Source organism: Lolium rigidum, chromosome 6, assembly GCF_022539505.1.
Source record: "Lolium rigidum isolate FL_2022 chromosome 6, APGP_CSIRO_Lrig_0.1, whole genome shotgun sequence".
NCBI lineage: Eukaryota > Viridiplantae > Streptophyta > Magnoliopsida > Poales > Poaceae > Lolium > Lolium rigidum.
The window spans coordinates 20,973,388-20,989,502 of NC_061513.1; the positions used below are offsets into that span (position 1 = coordinate 20,973,388).

The 16,115-nt window shown below is 48.2% G+C and overlaps 2 protein-coding genes across 2 annotated transcripts; one reads left to right on the forward strand and one right to left on the reverse strand.

The window, feature by feature from the left end:
- Positions 1-267: 267 nt before the first annotated feature.
- Positions 268-753, reverse strand: LOC124658914. Its single transcript, XM_047196904.1, has one exon. It carries the CDS (start codon positions 659-661, stop codon positions 434-436), a length of 228 nt encoding a protein of 75 aa, XP_047052860.1. The 5' UTR covers positions 662-753; the 3' UTR covers positions 268-433.
- A 2,929-nt stretch (positions 754-3,682) lies between these two features.
- On the forward strand, positions 3,683-4,825 carry LOC124660792 (F-box protein At5g49610-like). Its single transcript, XM_047198627.1, has one exon. The coding sequence runs from the start codon at positions 3,683-3,685 to the stop codon at positions 4,823-4,825; it is 1,143 nt and encodes a 380-aa protein (XP_047054583.1).
- Positions 4,826-16,115: the final 11,290 nt, after the last annotated feature.

A 16,115-nucleotide genomic window follows, 5' to 3' on the forward strand; every position in this document is an offset into this window, starting at 1 on the left:
CGTACCAATGACTTAGTCTTTTTTTATTAATCATTCTATGCGAAGTTTGACCAAATTTTTATAAAAGTATATCAACATATATGACATTTTATAAATATCATAATATATTTGATGATGTTTCTAATGATATTAATTTTGTATTTGCATGGTAATTATTTTTACAAAACTTAGTCAAATATCAGATGGTTTAACTTTTTAGAAACAATATAAGTCTTGTTTATTAGATATCAGAGGTAGTAACAATATTCATATATTCTCAGCCTATCATTCTATCAAGAGGTACATATAACCATTAATTAAGTCAGTGACAATACAACCCCCGAAACTACAACGAAACAACCGATGCAGCCCTAAGTAAATTCCTAAGAATGTACATGCTCGTATGTATTTGTTCTCCTCAGGTTGATTACATGCAGTTCAAAAAAAAGGTTGATTACATGAGACCAGGCCGTGAGTGGAATGGGAATTGGGGCGTCGTCAGCGCAGCACGGTCAAGGTTGCTCCTCTTCTTCTCCTTCACCTCCTCGCTCTTAACACCTTGCTGCTTCCCCTGCCTCTGCGGCTGCTTCTTCTTGCCGTTAATCGACGGCGGCGGCGACGGTGAGTAGGAGGTGTTCTTGGGAAGCACCCTGACATCCGAAGGTCCACAGCAGAATCCCATGGCTGCCCAGCTAGCTACTTCACTCCTTTTCTTCCTCAGCTGACTCTGCTCGATCTTCACCTTATGAAAAACTCTGCTGTTTTGTGTGTGTATGTTTCTGTTGAAATATCATGGGTTCCCTGACGACCTTTTTAGTTTTTATAGGAGGCCATCGGAAGGTACCTGCAGTGCTTCGCTTCATTCTAGCACATGGTCTGATGGTGGCCCTGCAGCTGCAACGTCGCGACGACAACGATCTCGTTATCAATCGGCAGTGACGCACGAGTGTGTTGTGGCCATTGAATTTTCTGTGTGTTGGCGAATACTACTTCATCGTTGACCCATCACTCGACGCACAGGTGAGCTTCCTTGGCAGGCAAGGTGCTCGTCTAGTCGTGTAGTCGTGTTGAAGAGACCATTTCTTTCTTTCTTTCTTTCCTTCCTTATTTCACGTGTTTCCTATTTTTTGGAGAAAATGAGTTGGTCACTTGGTCATGTGGACTAATATGAAGGCCGGCTAATCATGTCCCGTGGGGTGGACTCGTTTTTTCTTGTTCCAGATTGGGGTTTTTTTTTTCTTGATGTTATGTTGCTATTTTGATCTCACAAACACAATTTGGTTATTTTCTAATCAGATCGACATAGTGCCGCAATGAACCTATAAAATGATGTTATTGCAACAGATTCTTTCGCATACTCGTCTTATGGATCGAGATCCTCCGACTTCCTCGCTCGGAGGGACGTTCACGGCTGGGGTCATCATGGTCGCGGCCGTCAACCTCTGTTGCCGTCGCCATTTAGGATGCTGCATGCATCCTCCAAAATGGTGTTCATGTACTGAATAAAAGTATAAAACTACACTCGCTCTACAGATGTTCCTGTATATGTGTTGAACTACAATAGATTGTGAAGGCAAAATGCTATGAATAATGAGTGTTCAGCGGCTGTTCTTTTTCCAGCAAACTTGTGCAAGTTGCTCTTGACTGAATTTAACTAAATAGCAGACAATAATTGGATTTTCTGCAAATTCTGAACTGAAATAAATGACAGGCCAGAACTGAATTTAACTAATTGGCAGGCCACAAGTGAACTTTGTGCAAACTCTGAACTGAATGTCAATCTTATGTTGCTCCTCGCTTTCAGAACTACATACAAAGTTATGATCAGAGCACGTGATTGCTCAAAGTTATGACGTAGGTTTCCCTCGAAAGCGGGAGAGTGGCAGTGAGAAGCTGGCTCGACGCGTAGGGCTCGTGCAGCTGGCCAGGGTGGACCTCGGCAGAGTCGGTGGCGCTTGCGAAGCCGACGAAGAGGTTGATCGTGCCAACCGGCACCATCTAGGCGTGGGAGATTGGCGATGTCGCGGGGTGGTAGGTACTCGGCTGGATCTGGAAGAAGCCGCCCGTGGCGATCATCCTGCCGGAAGCGACCGGCCGACAGATAGGCAAGTAGGGCCTCTCCGCAAACCTGAGGCCAGACGCCCCACGCCCCACGGTGGCCGCCACTATCGTGGATATGACCACAATATGTACTGTGGGGCGTAGTACTTCATCGATGCGGGGGAAGTGAAGCGTAGCCGTCTGTGGATCGAGGTGCACAACATACGTTTTTTACCCAGGTTCAGCCCCTCCGGAGAGTAAAACGCCTACATCCTGCTAGATTGTATTGCTCAAAGATTGGTTTACAATGGGGGTGCTCAGCAGGCAACTAGGAGCTATGGAGTTGGGATCGGATCCCTTGTAGGGTTTAGCCCGGGGGTTTATATAGGCACCCTCGGTCTAGGGTTACATGGAGATAAGATTGTATCTAAACCGATCGCTATAAGACCGGGATCCTTTGTCCCGCGTCCAAGTCTTCAACTGCTCCGCTTGCCCGGGCTTGTGGGCCAGTTGCCTCGCTCCTCGGGGTTTAGGCCCAGTCATCCAGGATTTAAGCCCAGTCACCCGAGCCGACTAGACTCCTTTTAACCCATCTCTCCTGCGGCGAGTGAGACCAATGGTGGATTCCAGGAAGAGCCACCATGGATTGAAAGAGCCCACAAGCAGGGGATAGTGTAGATGTCGAGGACTCAAGCAGCTCGCCAGCCGGACCATCTGTCGATATTGTGTCGTACGTATGCATCCACGACATCTCGCTAATGCAGCGGAAGCCTGCGGTTACCATCCGTCAACAGTTCGAGATGCACGGTCCCGTTCCCCTGCAATTCGAGATGCATGGTTACCGCCATTAACGACCCCACTGGAAACCGCCGCCACCGTTCCGTGCTCTCTCTAAGCACTAGGGTTTTGAGCGGATTCATGCAGGGCCGGACGAGGGAGAGGAAGGGGACGGCCGGGAGAGGACGAGGGAAAGGAGAGCGGGGAAGGTACTAACCGCCGCCGGAGCCACCACGCCACGATCCAGGAAAAGGGTGGGGTCGAGCAGGGAGGGATCGTGTCTCAGGCAGGCAGAGGCTCGTTCCGCGAAGCGTTATTAGCACCGAGAGTCAATTCCAGGCCAATACGGATGGTTCACCCCTCCGAATCGTTCCCTGCAGAAAAAGTTAGCGAGGCGGGGTGGGCAGGAATTTGGTCTTTGTTTCCGCGCGCAATTCAACATACATCCAAACGGTAGAATTAGAGGTCCAATTCACCGCATCCAAACACTATGTTAGAGTTGTGTTATAAGGGTTAGTTAGATATATGTCACCCCAATTATCGTGTATTCCAGAAATGACACCACAACCTTTTATCTTTCAAAAAATTCTCAAGATTCTTGGAAAAAACATCACCCTCCGCCTTCACCTAGGAAGAGATTGTACAGCAGCAGAGGCAAAACGGAAGAGGCAAAATAAACTGGTTGAGACCTTTTTGTTTCTCTACCTAGCACAAACTTCCAGGCCCAGGCCCAACCCGTTCAAGCGCAGCCCAAATGCGTTCCCTGAAACTGAAAGAGACCTGACCTACACTCCGTCTCCTGCTCCGCCGCCGCCGTCACTACACACCACTCCTCTTGCTCTCTGCTCCTGGGACGGAATCGAGAGCTCCCAGCCAGCCGGCGACCATGGCGGAGGCCGCAGTTGCAGCAGAAGCGGCTCCTCTCCACCCGGGCCTCCCGGACGAGATCGTGGTATGGGAGATCCTCGTCCGCCTGCCTCCCAAACCCCTCCTCCGTTGCCGTGCCGTCTGCCCCGCCTGGCGCCGCGCCACCTCCACCCGCGACTTCCTCCTCGCTCACCACGCCCGCCAGCTCTCCCTCCCTCTCCTATGTGGCTACGACTTTCTCAGCGCCTGCAGCATTTCCCTAGACGTCATCCCCTTCGACCACCGGGCAGGCCTCGCCGCCGTCGACCAGCTCAAGTCCATCGCGCGACTCGGCAAATCTTACTTCGGTGTCAGGGCCTCCTGCGACGGGCTCCTCATCCTCTGCGGCCTCTATAGGAACTTGGACTACTCCATCTGCAACCCAGCAACTCGCCAGCATGCTCGCCTGCCTCAGCTCGATGGCTTCGCCTTCTTGGGGATGTACCCTCACAGCCCTACGGGCGAGTACCGGCTGTTGCTCGAAAAGCCGAGTTATGCACCTGCCATTCAAGGTGGATACTACGTCTTCACATTGGGCTCCGACCAGCCGCCGAGGCGGTGCCCCGATGATGCGGAGGACATGATACAGGAACTCTCTGCTGTCCTGTTCCGTGGTAGCCTGCATTGGCACGTAGAGCAGCATGGCACGGCAAGCAACATGATCAAAGTATTCATCACCGCAACCGAGTCGTTCCGACGGATGCGTGCTCCAGCTCTTCCTGGCAAAGCTCACCTGTTTGAGATGGACGGAACGCTCGGCATGTCCAGCTTTAACGATGCAGCGACAACCATTGATATCTGGATGACCCAGGACTATGAGAGCGAGGCATGGGCCTTGAAATACCGGGTTGAGTTGCTGGCTACTGCAGAGGTCACCGTGATGTTCGGAATTGGAAGGTTCGACGGTAGATGGAGTGTTGCCCCGTCTTTGGATGGTGATGTGCTCGTGCTGGTCGAATTCGGCGACTGGCTAATTCAGATTGACATGGATAGCAAGGTTGTTGCCAGTTTCCAGCGTGCATTACGCTGTACCGACCAACTTCGGCTCAAACAAAGTCTTGTTCCGCATTCCTTCTTTCCAACACTGGACGGTTATGTGGTGAATGATTCACCTTTCATGTGAGGATTGTTGAGTGCCATGCTTCTTCTTAGCAGCTTAACTGTCAGTATCCTCATGGTCTGCAACATCAAGAGCAAGCTCGCTGGCTTCTTTGTTGGTTCATATAGAGTTATGGTCAAGAAGCTCTCGTTGTTATCTGGTTGCATGAATTCAGTGTATGGCTGAAGGTACTACTGTTATGTATTAGTGTTCGAATTACCAAGACATCATGGTGCAGAGTTGAAATATGTCCTAACTAAGCTTGTCTTATGTCTTTATTTTTATTGAATGGAACAATTGACTTTGCTATTTTGATTATGATATCATATCAACCTAGTTCTCCATGTATTGTATTTGATGCTATGATTTGTATGTGTCTCCACTCGTTCTTCCGTTGTATTACTTAGCAATGCGAAATGGTGCTACTTTTGGCGGTAGACAATGTTTACTTATTTTGTGCCCATTTCTGGATTCATTCTAGCAACTTAGTCTTTGCACATATACTCTGCCTTGTTCTTCTTAGTTTCTGTTAATTCTGCAATGTCTTGATGTTCTATGCAAGAACCAGGTTTTAGATTTGCTTAATGGTGGTCTGTGGAAAACTTAGGTTGTGCCTCGCATAAAACAATTTGGCACACGGTTTGTAGTTGCTGTTTCTAGATGGTTTGGTAGATTCAGATGCTTTTATATTTTTACCTGTAGGTGTTGTACTTTTAGATTGACTGTATTCTGTTAAGAGTGTGTTGATTGGATCATACTGTGAAACAAAGTATCTTAGAATTGGACTAATCTGGAGAGCTTAGAATGTCCTTATAATGCACCAGTAAGGAGAGAACAGTGATTGGAAGATAGACCAGTGGGTGAGATATTGAACAACATGTACATCTCGGCCACCAGTTCTCACCGTACCTGTATAAATTCTTCTAAACCTGGAACCGCAGCATAAGTATCAGTTTGTTCTTTGGGGTTGAGTTGTGAAGTTGTAGGTTTCTATTCAGCAGCAGTTTAATATTTTGTTTAGCAGCAGTTTAGCTTTGCGGGATGGATCTGTGTGGCCAGGAGGACCAGGTTGGGGAGGTCCTGCAAGATGGGGCCCCGGAGGGTGGGGCCTGGTTCCACCTGGCGGCCCTGGGTTTCTCGTTAGCTGTGGTTCTTGGCCTCTTGGGGGCTTGGGATCGGTTCTTCGCATCCTGGTAAGTTGACTCCTTCCTCAGCCAACTGATGGAAATTTTATGTTTGCATTGTGCCATTAAGTCAGCAATTTATTTTGTGTATCATTTCTCGTCCTTTCTGAAAATCTTTCGTCTGTCTACAACATCAATCATTTCACTTGGTAGATGACTAGTGGCTCAGGGGTCAATTGTTAAAAAGAAATCAGCTCTATCTCAAAATTCAGTCACAAGCAATGAAGCATAAACTAGTCATTTAGTTGTGTAGCTCTGAAACTCTCTTTTGTTTTAGACTGAATAAAATGGTTCTTCTGCAGCTTCGACTGCTTCGACCTCCTGTTCTGCTGCTGTCTATGGCCCATTCTTTGGACACCAGGCTCAGGCGGCCTCCTGCCCACTTTCTGATTATTTTCCCAGCTGTCAAACATTTTATTGCACTAATGCTTCATGTGACATTCGATCTTTAACATAAGCTATGGTACTAGAGCTTGTACTGGTAAGGAGAAGAGGTCTGTCCAGATTGTGTTCGTCTTCAAAAACTGTAACTGCCAGCCATTTTCATTGTCTATGGAGTACCACCTGGTTGGAACTTGGAAGCAGATTGTCTCAACTCTCAGGCAGGAATCGTGTGGGAAACAAACTCTGTACCTCCTGCGCTGCTGCTGGCGCTCCCTTTCTGATAGCTTTCCGAGCTGCCTGCTGTATCCACTGCGAGGAATAATGCAGTTGGTCACAAGCCCTAGTCAAAAACATTGGCTGAATAACCCACCTGGGTGGAGATATTGCATACTGATAGTGTCCCTTTCTACTGAAACCACGGTCGTAATATCTCTCTTGCAGACCATTGGTTTTAGACCTGGTGCTAGTGTTGCTTCAGGGACTCAATGCATTTACCAGGTTAAATAAACCGTAGGAAACTGTAGTAAAAGATAGTCGATCGAACTGGGTGCCGAGCAGGCATCAGGCCATCCTTGAGCAACAGCACACCTTCGGGGCTTGGTGATCAGGGATGAAGTTCTGAAGAAAAAGTTGAGACGTTTACCATGTACACGAAAAGTTGCATATGTAATTCTGTTCTGTATAGTAGGATTTGTGATGTTTAGAGCATCCCCAACCGTTGGGCTCCCCACGCCCAAATCCGGCGCTGTAATTTTTGTTCCGGGGAGCCCATTTTTCCCAGCGGTGAGTCCAGGATGGATGAATTCTTTTGATAAATAACGGCGAAATCGTACAAAACAAGGCGAAATTTGATCAAACAAAAGCGAAATTTAAAGGTATTTAACATACGTAGTCGTACATATATTTGAATTCGGCCAGATGGAAATATAAAAAATACTACATGTCGTCGTCGCTCGAGGCCCCGGCGGTCGGCGCCGCCGGCGGCATCCCCAAGGGGGGGCGTTGCCGGCCTCGATGTGCGCGAGTACACGGGCGAGCATGCGGCCTGGCGCACCCCACTAGCGGCGGCGGCCGGCGGCGTTTTTACGCGCTGGAGGAGGGGGAGGGCCGTCGAAGGTTGCGTGTTCCCGTTCGTGCCGAAGACGGAAGAACTCGTTCCAGGCGTCGTAGTTGTCGGCGCGGTACCGCTCCTCCGCGCGCTGCTCGTCGGTGAGGGTGACCAGGACAAAGTCCCACCGGAAGCGGCGGGATCGGGACCCCCCCTCCCCCCTCGCGCGCTCAGGCGCCATCCTCCGGGCACGCGGAAGTCCGGCGGCGCCGGGTAGCTCGCCATGTGCAGAAGTCCCGCCTCCCACTGGTGCAGGGAACGGCGGCCGAAACCGTTGTTCGCTGCGCCGTGGCCCGCCATTGCTCGTTGGTTGAGGTCGATTGGGGAGAGAAGACAGGGCTGGGAGAGGAGGGAGACGGCGGTGGTGAATGAGGCGACACGCGGTAGGTTCGGCGATAAAATAGAGGGAGCCGCGCGTGAATCCGAGGCGACGCGTCCGACGAAGTCTGACTGGCGGCAGGCTTTTGAAGCGCGCGGAAGACGATTGGCCTCTGTCGCCGACAAGTTGGGGCCACAAGCCGCGCGGGAAGTTTTCTCTACGTTTCCCGCGCTTTAGTTTCGTCCGGAGTCCCCGAGCGCTCCCGGGGGGCCGGAGATGGCCTGGGCTCTCCGGACGGATGAAAGAACAAATCCGGGCGAAAACAAGGAACCGAGGGCACGGCTGGGCCGTTTTCGTCCATCCGGATAACAAAAAGGCATCCTGGGGGCTCGTCGGGGAGAGGGCTGAAGATGCTCTTATAATGTGAGACGAGACCACGTTATTATTTCTGTTAGTTAATGGTAATGCGTATAGGACGACGTGTGTACGTCTCGTACATAATTTGTGCTAGCTTAGGTGTGCCTTGGTTTAGACCAAGCAGACAAGCAGTTCATGTGGGCTCTAGCCTAACCAACACGAGAGGTAGCTAGTAATAATTCCCAAAAATAACACGAGAGCTAGTATAGTAATCCATCCGAAATACTAGTATGTTTAGAGTTGTTATTAGATTCCACCTAGGAAAACGGGGCCTTATTAGGTGATGCTTCTGTGCAAATAAGACAAGGCGCGACTGCTCTCGTTCGGTAGACGAAATCCCAATCGGCGACCATTGCTTCTGCCTGGCGTGCACGCATAGGCCTACAATACTTGACGAACGAAGGCGTAAAATTGGATGGACGATTCATGCCGTGGCGGCTAAGTTGTCCCTGTAGAAAAGGCAAACTCAAATCGATCGATCTCGGCGCGTCCGTCGTCGATACATCACGATGAACACCGGCGACGGCAGTTGCTTCCCCTACGACGTCCTGGTCGACATCTTCGGCCGCCTCCCTAGACGCGCCCTCGCCAGGTCGTGCTGCGTGTGCCGCACATGGCGCGCCCTCATCAGCGCCCATAACCTCAACCCCCCGCTGCTCCCGCTCCCGCTCCCACCCTACTTCCCAAGGCGTCCTCTCGGAGGCATCTTCTTCAACAAGCTCGGGTTTGCATCCAACACTTGCTTCTTCGCCCCGCCGGGCTCCCGACGCCTCTTCTTTCCAGACGAGGAGAAGGTGGACCAGTCATGCAACGGCCTCCTCCTCCTCCATCGGGATGGTACGTGTGTGCTCAACCCGGCGACGGGACGGTGCTCTCGCCTCCCAAGCCTAACGCCATGGCCGCGCATCGTCGCTGAGGCACTCGCCTTCGACCCGGCCGTGTCGCTGCACTACGATGTCTTCCTCCTTGAGGAACTAGCAGCAAGACCAAACCAAGGCGAGGTTCCGCAGCAGCTCAAGAAACCACAGGTGGTGCGGTCGTTTGTGTACTCATCGAGCACCGGGCGGTGGGAGAACCGAGAATTCGTGCCTGGGCGATGTGCCCCTGGGCACCTCTACGATGCCGTGGCAACCCCCGCCAAATATGACACATACGATCCAACGGTGTGGTCATCAGACTATTGGCGTGGGTCGATCTACATACACTGCCACAATGACACCCTGATGGTTCTACGCCCCTCGTGTGGGACTTATGATATGGTGCAGCTACCTGGAGAACCAGGCAGTCCATCATGCTTTATCTCGCTGCCTCGGAAATCCGTACTAGCAAGCTATGAGAGAGGGATACACTACGCGGCAATAATAAAGTTGCAGCTCCGTGTATGGATACTAACTGAATCCACGTGTGGTCAGCTATGGTGGACATTGGCATATGACGTTAGCCTCAGTCCACATTGCCATACGATTAAGACTCTCACGAAACAGGGGATGGTGAGATGGGGACCATGGCGTATTGTTGGCAGCAGGGGAGGACCAACCAAGTTGACCGAGGATGATGACTATTCTGATCATAGTGATGTTGATGATGATGATGATGATGATGAGGAGGAGGAGGAGGAGGAGGAGGAGGAGGAAGATGGTTGTGGATATTCTTGGAACTCCTACTACGAGGATGAGGATGAAGGTGGTGATGCAGATTCATGGGACGAGGACAAGGACAACTTCATCGACATAGACCAAGGCGCCGAAATCCTAGACCCGCCATCGTGGCGTGACAACTGCAAGATCGTGGGATTCCATCCTCACAAGAACGCACTCATCCTCATGATTCGCTCTGCCGTGGTAGTGTACCATCTCGACACGTCAAGGATGCAATATCTCGGTGTCGAAAACCAACTCGAGAGATGTCCCATTCAACACGGCCGTTCTGTCAACGGTTCCTTCACCTACCGACCTTGCTACGTGGACGTCAACCAGACAGACAATCGTAGGAAGGAGAGAGGGTTCCATTATATATAGCCTTTGAAACGTTCTTTCTTTAAAACTAAACACCGCTCTTATATTTATATATACTCTCCTTCATGGTCACCTATGTAGCTTGTCGGTGGTAGTTGCCCTATGCTTTTCATTTCAGTTAGAATTAGAAAGGAAATTTTGCTACCATTCAACACGGTCGTTCTGTCAACGGTTCCTTCACCTACCAACCTTGCTACGTGGACATGCTACCAGACGGACAATCTAAGGAAGGAGAGAGGGTTCCATTATATATAGTGTTTGAAATGGTTTTTTTTTTTGAGATAGAAACGTTCTTTCTTTAAGACTAAACACCACTCTTATATTTATATATACTCTCCTTCGTGCTCACCTAGGTACCTTGTCGATGGTAGTTTCCCTATGCTTTTCATTTCACTTAGAAATAGAAAGGAAATTTTGCTTGGTTTTATCATGCAATACTATATGTTGCTTTTTGTTACTGATTGGGTCACTTTTGCAAGTTGTCATTGGTTGTTTCAACATCTGCATAAAAGTGTGAGCTACAAAGTTTTATCCAGGTCACGACTAGTTTACCGGCACGTTATGCTCACAGGTGAATGACAACTATCACTACTACTTTATCTTCAAGAACCCAAGAGATCACACCATGTAATGTTTGATGACGTCCATGTATCAGAGAAATCATCAACTTCACTGCGATAGGTATCACTTTCAGAGAAACCCACGTATCTGCTTTGCCACAAAGGATGTCAAAGTATGTTGTTGGTTAGCGATGTATGGTAAAACTTGAGAGTGCTCATTTCGATTTCAGATATATATTTCAACTATACAAACAGGGAACATGACATCAGAATTACATAAATATGGTCTTAGAATTGGAAGTAGAACTTATGATGATTATTTTCGAAATGGGGGATAAGTAACGTGCCCTCTGCATCAATCGACGCACACATCCAGATTTCTTACAAGGTTCAAATAGTAATCAATTTACAAATGAACAATCACAGAGGGTCGATACATATATTAACCATCGGAATGAGACAAAATAAAACATGGCATATGAAACATATCTACTAGTAAGCCGCATACCAGCCTTGATGTAGATGTCCTAAGCAATTGTCAGTAACCAGTTGCATCCGGTACTCATAGCCTCCCGCTAATCCGACGGCAGAAGGAACGACCACAGGTAAATCCAGTATCTAGCCAAAAGGATAACCTGCAAAAAAAAAATTATACTTCTAATCTTGTTAAAAATAATATTATTTCTAAACAACCAAATAGATAAGCATACATACCTGAAAATGAATGTTTAATTGTAGCCTTAGTTTTCTTATCAATTCCGTTTACCGAATTCCCAAATATATTTAGTAATATTGCGGGCAGCTGCAGAAGGCGTTCGCCAGAGGTTCGACTCCTCACTGAAAACCGTGCCAAGTTTCCACATGGTTTTCCTACTGTTTCTTGGGAGTGACTGGGAGCTGGCTGCAGGCACACCGTCGCTCAAGAGGTCGGAGCCTGCAAAGATTTCAGCAACATCATCGGCTCCCTGCCGTCAGAGTACATGATGTACATGGGGACGCTGTCCAGCGGCATCGTCGAGATCGCGGACCAAGAGCTCCCCAAGGAGTGGTCCAAGCACTACGAAACACGGTTCAGAAAAAAGATGGATGCAAAGCTAGAATGAAACTGACAAATTGAGATCTACTCTAAAAATATACGTAGTATGTGTGGCAAGAAATGACCAATGTGTTTTCAGATAACAAGCCTGTCCAGAGTAAACCACAAGAACTTGGTGATCCTGCTCGGCTACTGCCAGGAAGAGCAGCCGTACCTTCACGAGGATGATGCATGGTGTTCGAGTATGCTCCGAACGACACGCTCTTCGAGCATCTCCATGGTGATAAACTAATGGAGTTTGTGTTGGATAAGTCTCTGTATTATTTATTGTCTGTGTGAAGATGCTGATGCACATGGTCCTTGTGAAGGACTGGCTGCAGCACATATATGATCTTTGTGAAGGATTGGCTGTTAGGATAGAACAGTACCCTTGACTGCTTTTAGAGGCGTCAAGGACCGGCACTTAGACTACCATCTTAGACTAGCATTTAGCATATTCGTGGCTAGCATAAATGTTTTTTCTCTAATGGCATTTGACACGTTAGAGCAATGATGGCAGGAAAGATCTTATTCTCGAAAAGGAGGGCAAGTACATCCGGAGTTGACATCTCCTTTCAATTGTCGTAGCGCACGTGTTAATAATCTCACGGATGTACCTACACCACATCCACCCAATGGTGGACCAAGAAATATATTGAATCCTAGGAAAATCAGAGGTGGACACAATTTTTTGGACAAACCGCGCCATGAAAAAAGCTTGACATAAGGCACCACTAGCAAGCTCGGGCGGCCGCCTCCACACCCTCCCCCCAATTTGTCTTATTCTCCTTTAGAGGGAGTATAAAAAAATTTGTATATGTTTTTTTTCTTAATTAACTACATAGAGAAGAATAGCTCCAAAGTTGACATTTATTTAGATTTAAGGATGTGATGTAGTTCGATGTTGGATGACAGTACCTGGCTATAGTATCTGTTTGTTTCGGCTTGATCTATCTAACCTTGAAGAGCTGTTTTGCTTTTCTTGCAGGAATATATTTACAAGATAAGTTGACCATGGCCTAAAGTGGAACATGACTTGAATCTTTTGTGAATGTTGGCGTGACATTTGGCGTCTCTGAACGAAGAAAAATCTACAAGTTTTGGAGATACACAAAATTATAGCTGTTGCACCTGTTCTTGCTTCCACCTCGAGAACATATTACATATCTTAGATGCAACAGTTGATGCAATGCACTCCAGTTGGATTCAAAAAACCGAAGGTTATTTTTCAGTACCAAATCGATTAAGCATATCAGCTGAACTATTGAAGAATATTCGCCATGCACTGAGGCTCAAGAAGATTAAAACACATCCATGATACTCAAGCACCTGTGGTACTGCATTCAGAACTTCACCTTCAGATTTCATTCAGAACATGATGTAGCTAGGTCTCAGTCGATCACCTAGAGGTAGTCGTATTCGGGGCCAGAGATGGCATTGGCCATGCTGGCGGACGGCGTGTGTGGTTAACACCTCCACAGCTGCACCTAAAACATGGTGTTTACAAACACTTTGTAAGCCCTCAGGACTGAACCATGCTTAGTTCATTCAGTAGACATTAAGTCTGACAGGCGTATCACTACTGTTTATGAACATGATAAGAATCGAGGGGCCCATGGACAAATGTTAGTACTGCTAGTGAACTCTATAGTTTGCCAGTGACAAACTGCAATAGTATGTTGCTTAACCACCGCCTGGTAAGTAGAAAGAAGTGACCGATGCTGAGCAAGGAAATAGCAAAACCTCGAGTTAGAGCTATCGAAAATATATGCAAAGGGTGAGCTATGGAGGAATATTAGATCATTCGGCGTCAAAACGACACTTTACAGTCCACAATGCATCTCATAAAACCCCTTCTAACATCTGGTATGATGATTTGTATGCTACCTAATGAAAAATAACTACAGTTAACTGATTTGCATTGTGCATGTTAGATTACCAAAACTGAAGACAAGCAAAAACAAGTAATGGTATGAGCAATTTCATGTTTTAGACATGAATAAATCAGCGTGTATTACTTCTATAAATGTTCAAAGACTACCCTCTCAACCAGACCATCTGAAAGGGGCACATCAATCCTGGTCGTCCATTTCACTTGCACAATAAATTCCCAATCCCACTTTTCACCTCAGCCGTCGGATGTGGTAATTATTTTATCACCTTTTGCTTGTCCAAACGAGCCAATGACTTATGGGACCAGTTGTGTGTGCGGGCCACCGGTCGGAGGCACCCACGCCCGCTCGTCCGAGTCATCTTCTTTCTCCTGCGCGCGCGTGGGGCAGTGAAAACCCTAGATCGCGAAGCACCCAATCCCCGCGTCTCCTCCTCCCTTCTCAGCCTCGCTCGAGTGGAGGCAGGTGGGGAACAGAGGCGGCTCGACGACGCAGCGGTGCGATGGGGCTGGGCTGGTGCGGGGAAGGGCGGCTGCTGTGCATCGCGGGTCGAGGGCGCGGTGGTGGGTTGGCGGCGGCGACCTGTGTGGCGGCGACGACGACGTGCGGGAGGAGGAGGGAGGCGGAGCTGCGCCGGCCGCCCAGGTGACAAAGAGGAGGCTGGGGCGCAGCGTGGAGGTGACGGTCGGCCCGCCTGTAGATGCGAGGCGCGGGAGCGGCGATTGTCGCGGGTCAGCGACGCGGTGATGGGCTGGCGGCGGCGACCTGGCGCGATAGGGGATGACCTGGGGCTGACCACCGGACGTGCGGGGACGGAGCGGCAGGTGGTAGCGCGGGGATGAGGTTCGTCTTGCTTCTCCCTCCTCTCTTTCTCTGTGTATCTCTCTCTCATCTCTCACTCTCGTTTTTCTCCTTTTTATCATGGACGGCGGCCGGATCTTTTGGAGAAAGCGGCGCGGTGATGGACTACTGGATGCCTAGAAGGGAGGAAGAAGGGGCGGGTGGCATGGCCTCAACGGGACGAGGAGGAGGCGGATTCCGGCGGGCGACGGTGCTGTGGCGACACCGAGGGGCAGGATCCGGGGAGTACATGCGGGATCTGGTCATGCTGGTCTTCCTCTGCGTTGCTACTTGCGCTGCTTCCTCCTCCTCTTGGCTGCCTCGTCTCCCCCAGGTAGGAAATCAAGGGCTCCAATTCTTCTCTTTTGTTTGTTTGATTCTCAGATGGATTCATCGGGTCTGCAAACTTGCCTACCCTTTGTGTACTTTCTTCCTGTGGCAAGGTAGTTGGTGCAAGGGTCTTATTTGCTGCCTTGGGTTCGATCTGTATAAAAAAAACCGGGCACACTTGCTAGATGCAGGTGCTGCTTTGCTGTGCAGTACAAAAAAAGATGGTTCATTGCTTCAGCTGCTATTTGTTGTTGATAGATGCAGCTGCTGGTACACAGTACACGCAAGTTTCCCCAGCTGTTATGAACGTGCCTTCCCATTTTATTTCTGGATAAAAAAGGCGGATGAGGATTCAAGAACCATAAATTCACTTGAATAACAGAATAGGATTATGACCCCTAGCAAAGAAACTGAGGGGAAAAATGGATCTTGACTAAATGCTAAAGCAAAGCTAAATATACTTGATAGCAAACAAAAAAAAAAGGCTTCTTCAGATAATGGGCTTTATTTAGCCAAGTGGATAGTAGTATTACAGTTCCCAAATCTGCAACACAAAACCTTTCTTCAGATAATGGGCTTTATTTAGTTAACTGGACAGGTTCATGCTTTTTCAAGATTAAATAAAAAGCGGAGGTTCCTGTATACATGATAGGTGTAAATGCAGCTTGTATTTTGCAGGTTAAGCGGTTTCCTTCTTACCGCAGAGGAAGAAATTAGTTGATTCTTTTTGCTTGGATATTTTCCCCATTTCAATGTTAATATCAATACACAACTTAGGCTGATTACAGTTCGTCACATATGAAATCCATAAAAATGTAACATTAAGTACTCTTATATGGCACATGTATTTATATTTTTCATGAGACCAATCTTTACAATTTGTGTATATGAGCAACATTGAAATGGCTGTAATGGAATATCAGTATGTTTGTTTGGCACCCTTACTGTATCTTATCCGATCCGATCTGCCACAAGATGGCATCCTGATTTGTCACAAGATAAGAACCTTGTCTGATATAATTCCATTTGTTTTTAGTTTTTGCAGGTGTGGGTGGGTCTGGACTAGCTTGGTCTACTGATGTGCATTCATCATTGGTACCTATTTCTTAAATTCATATGTGCAATTCCATGGGTGCCCCATTTTCCATGACGGATGTATTCTTTTCACTCTTTTTTTATCCTCAGGCTGC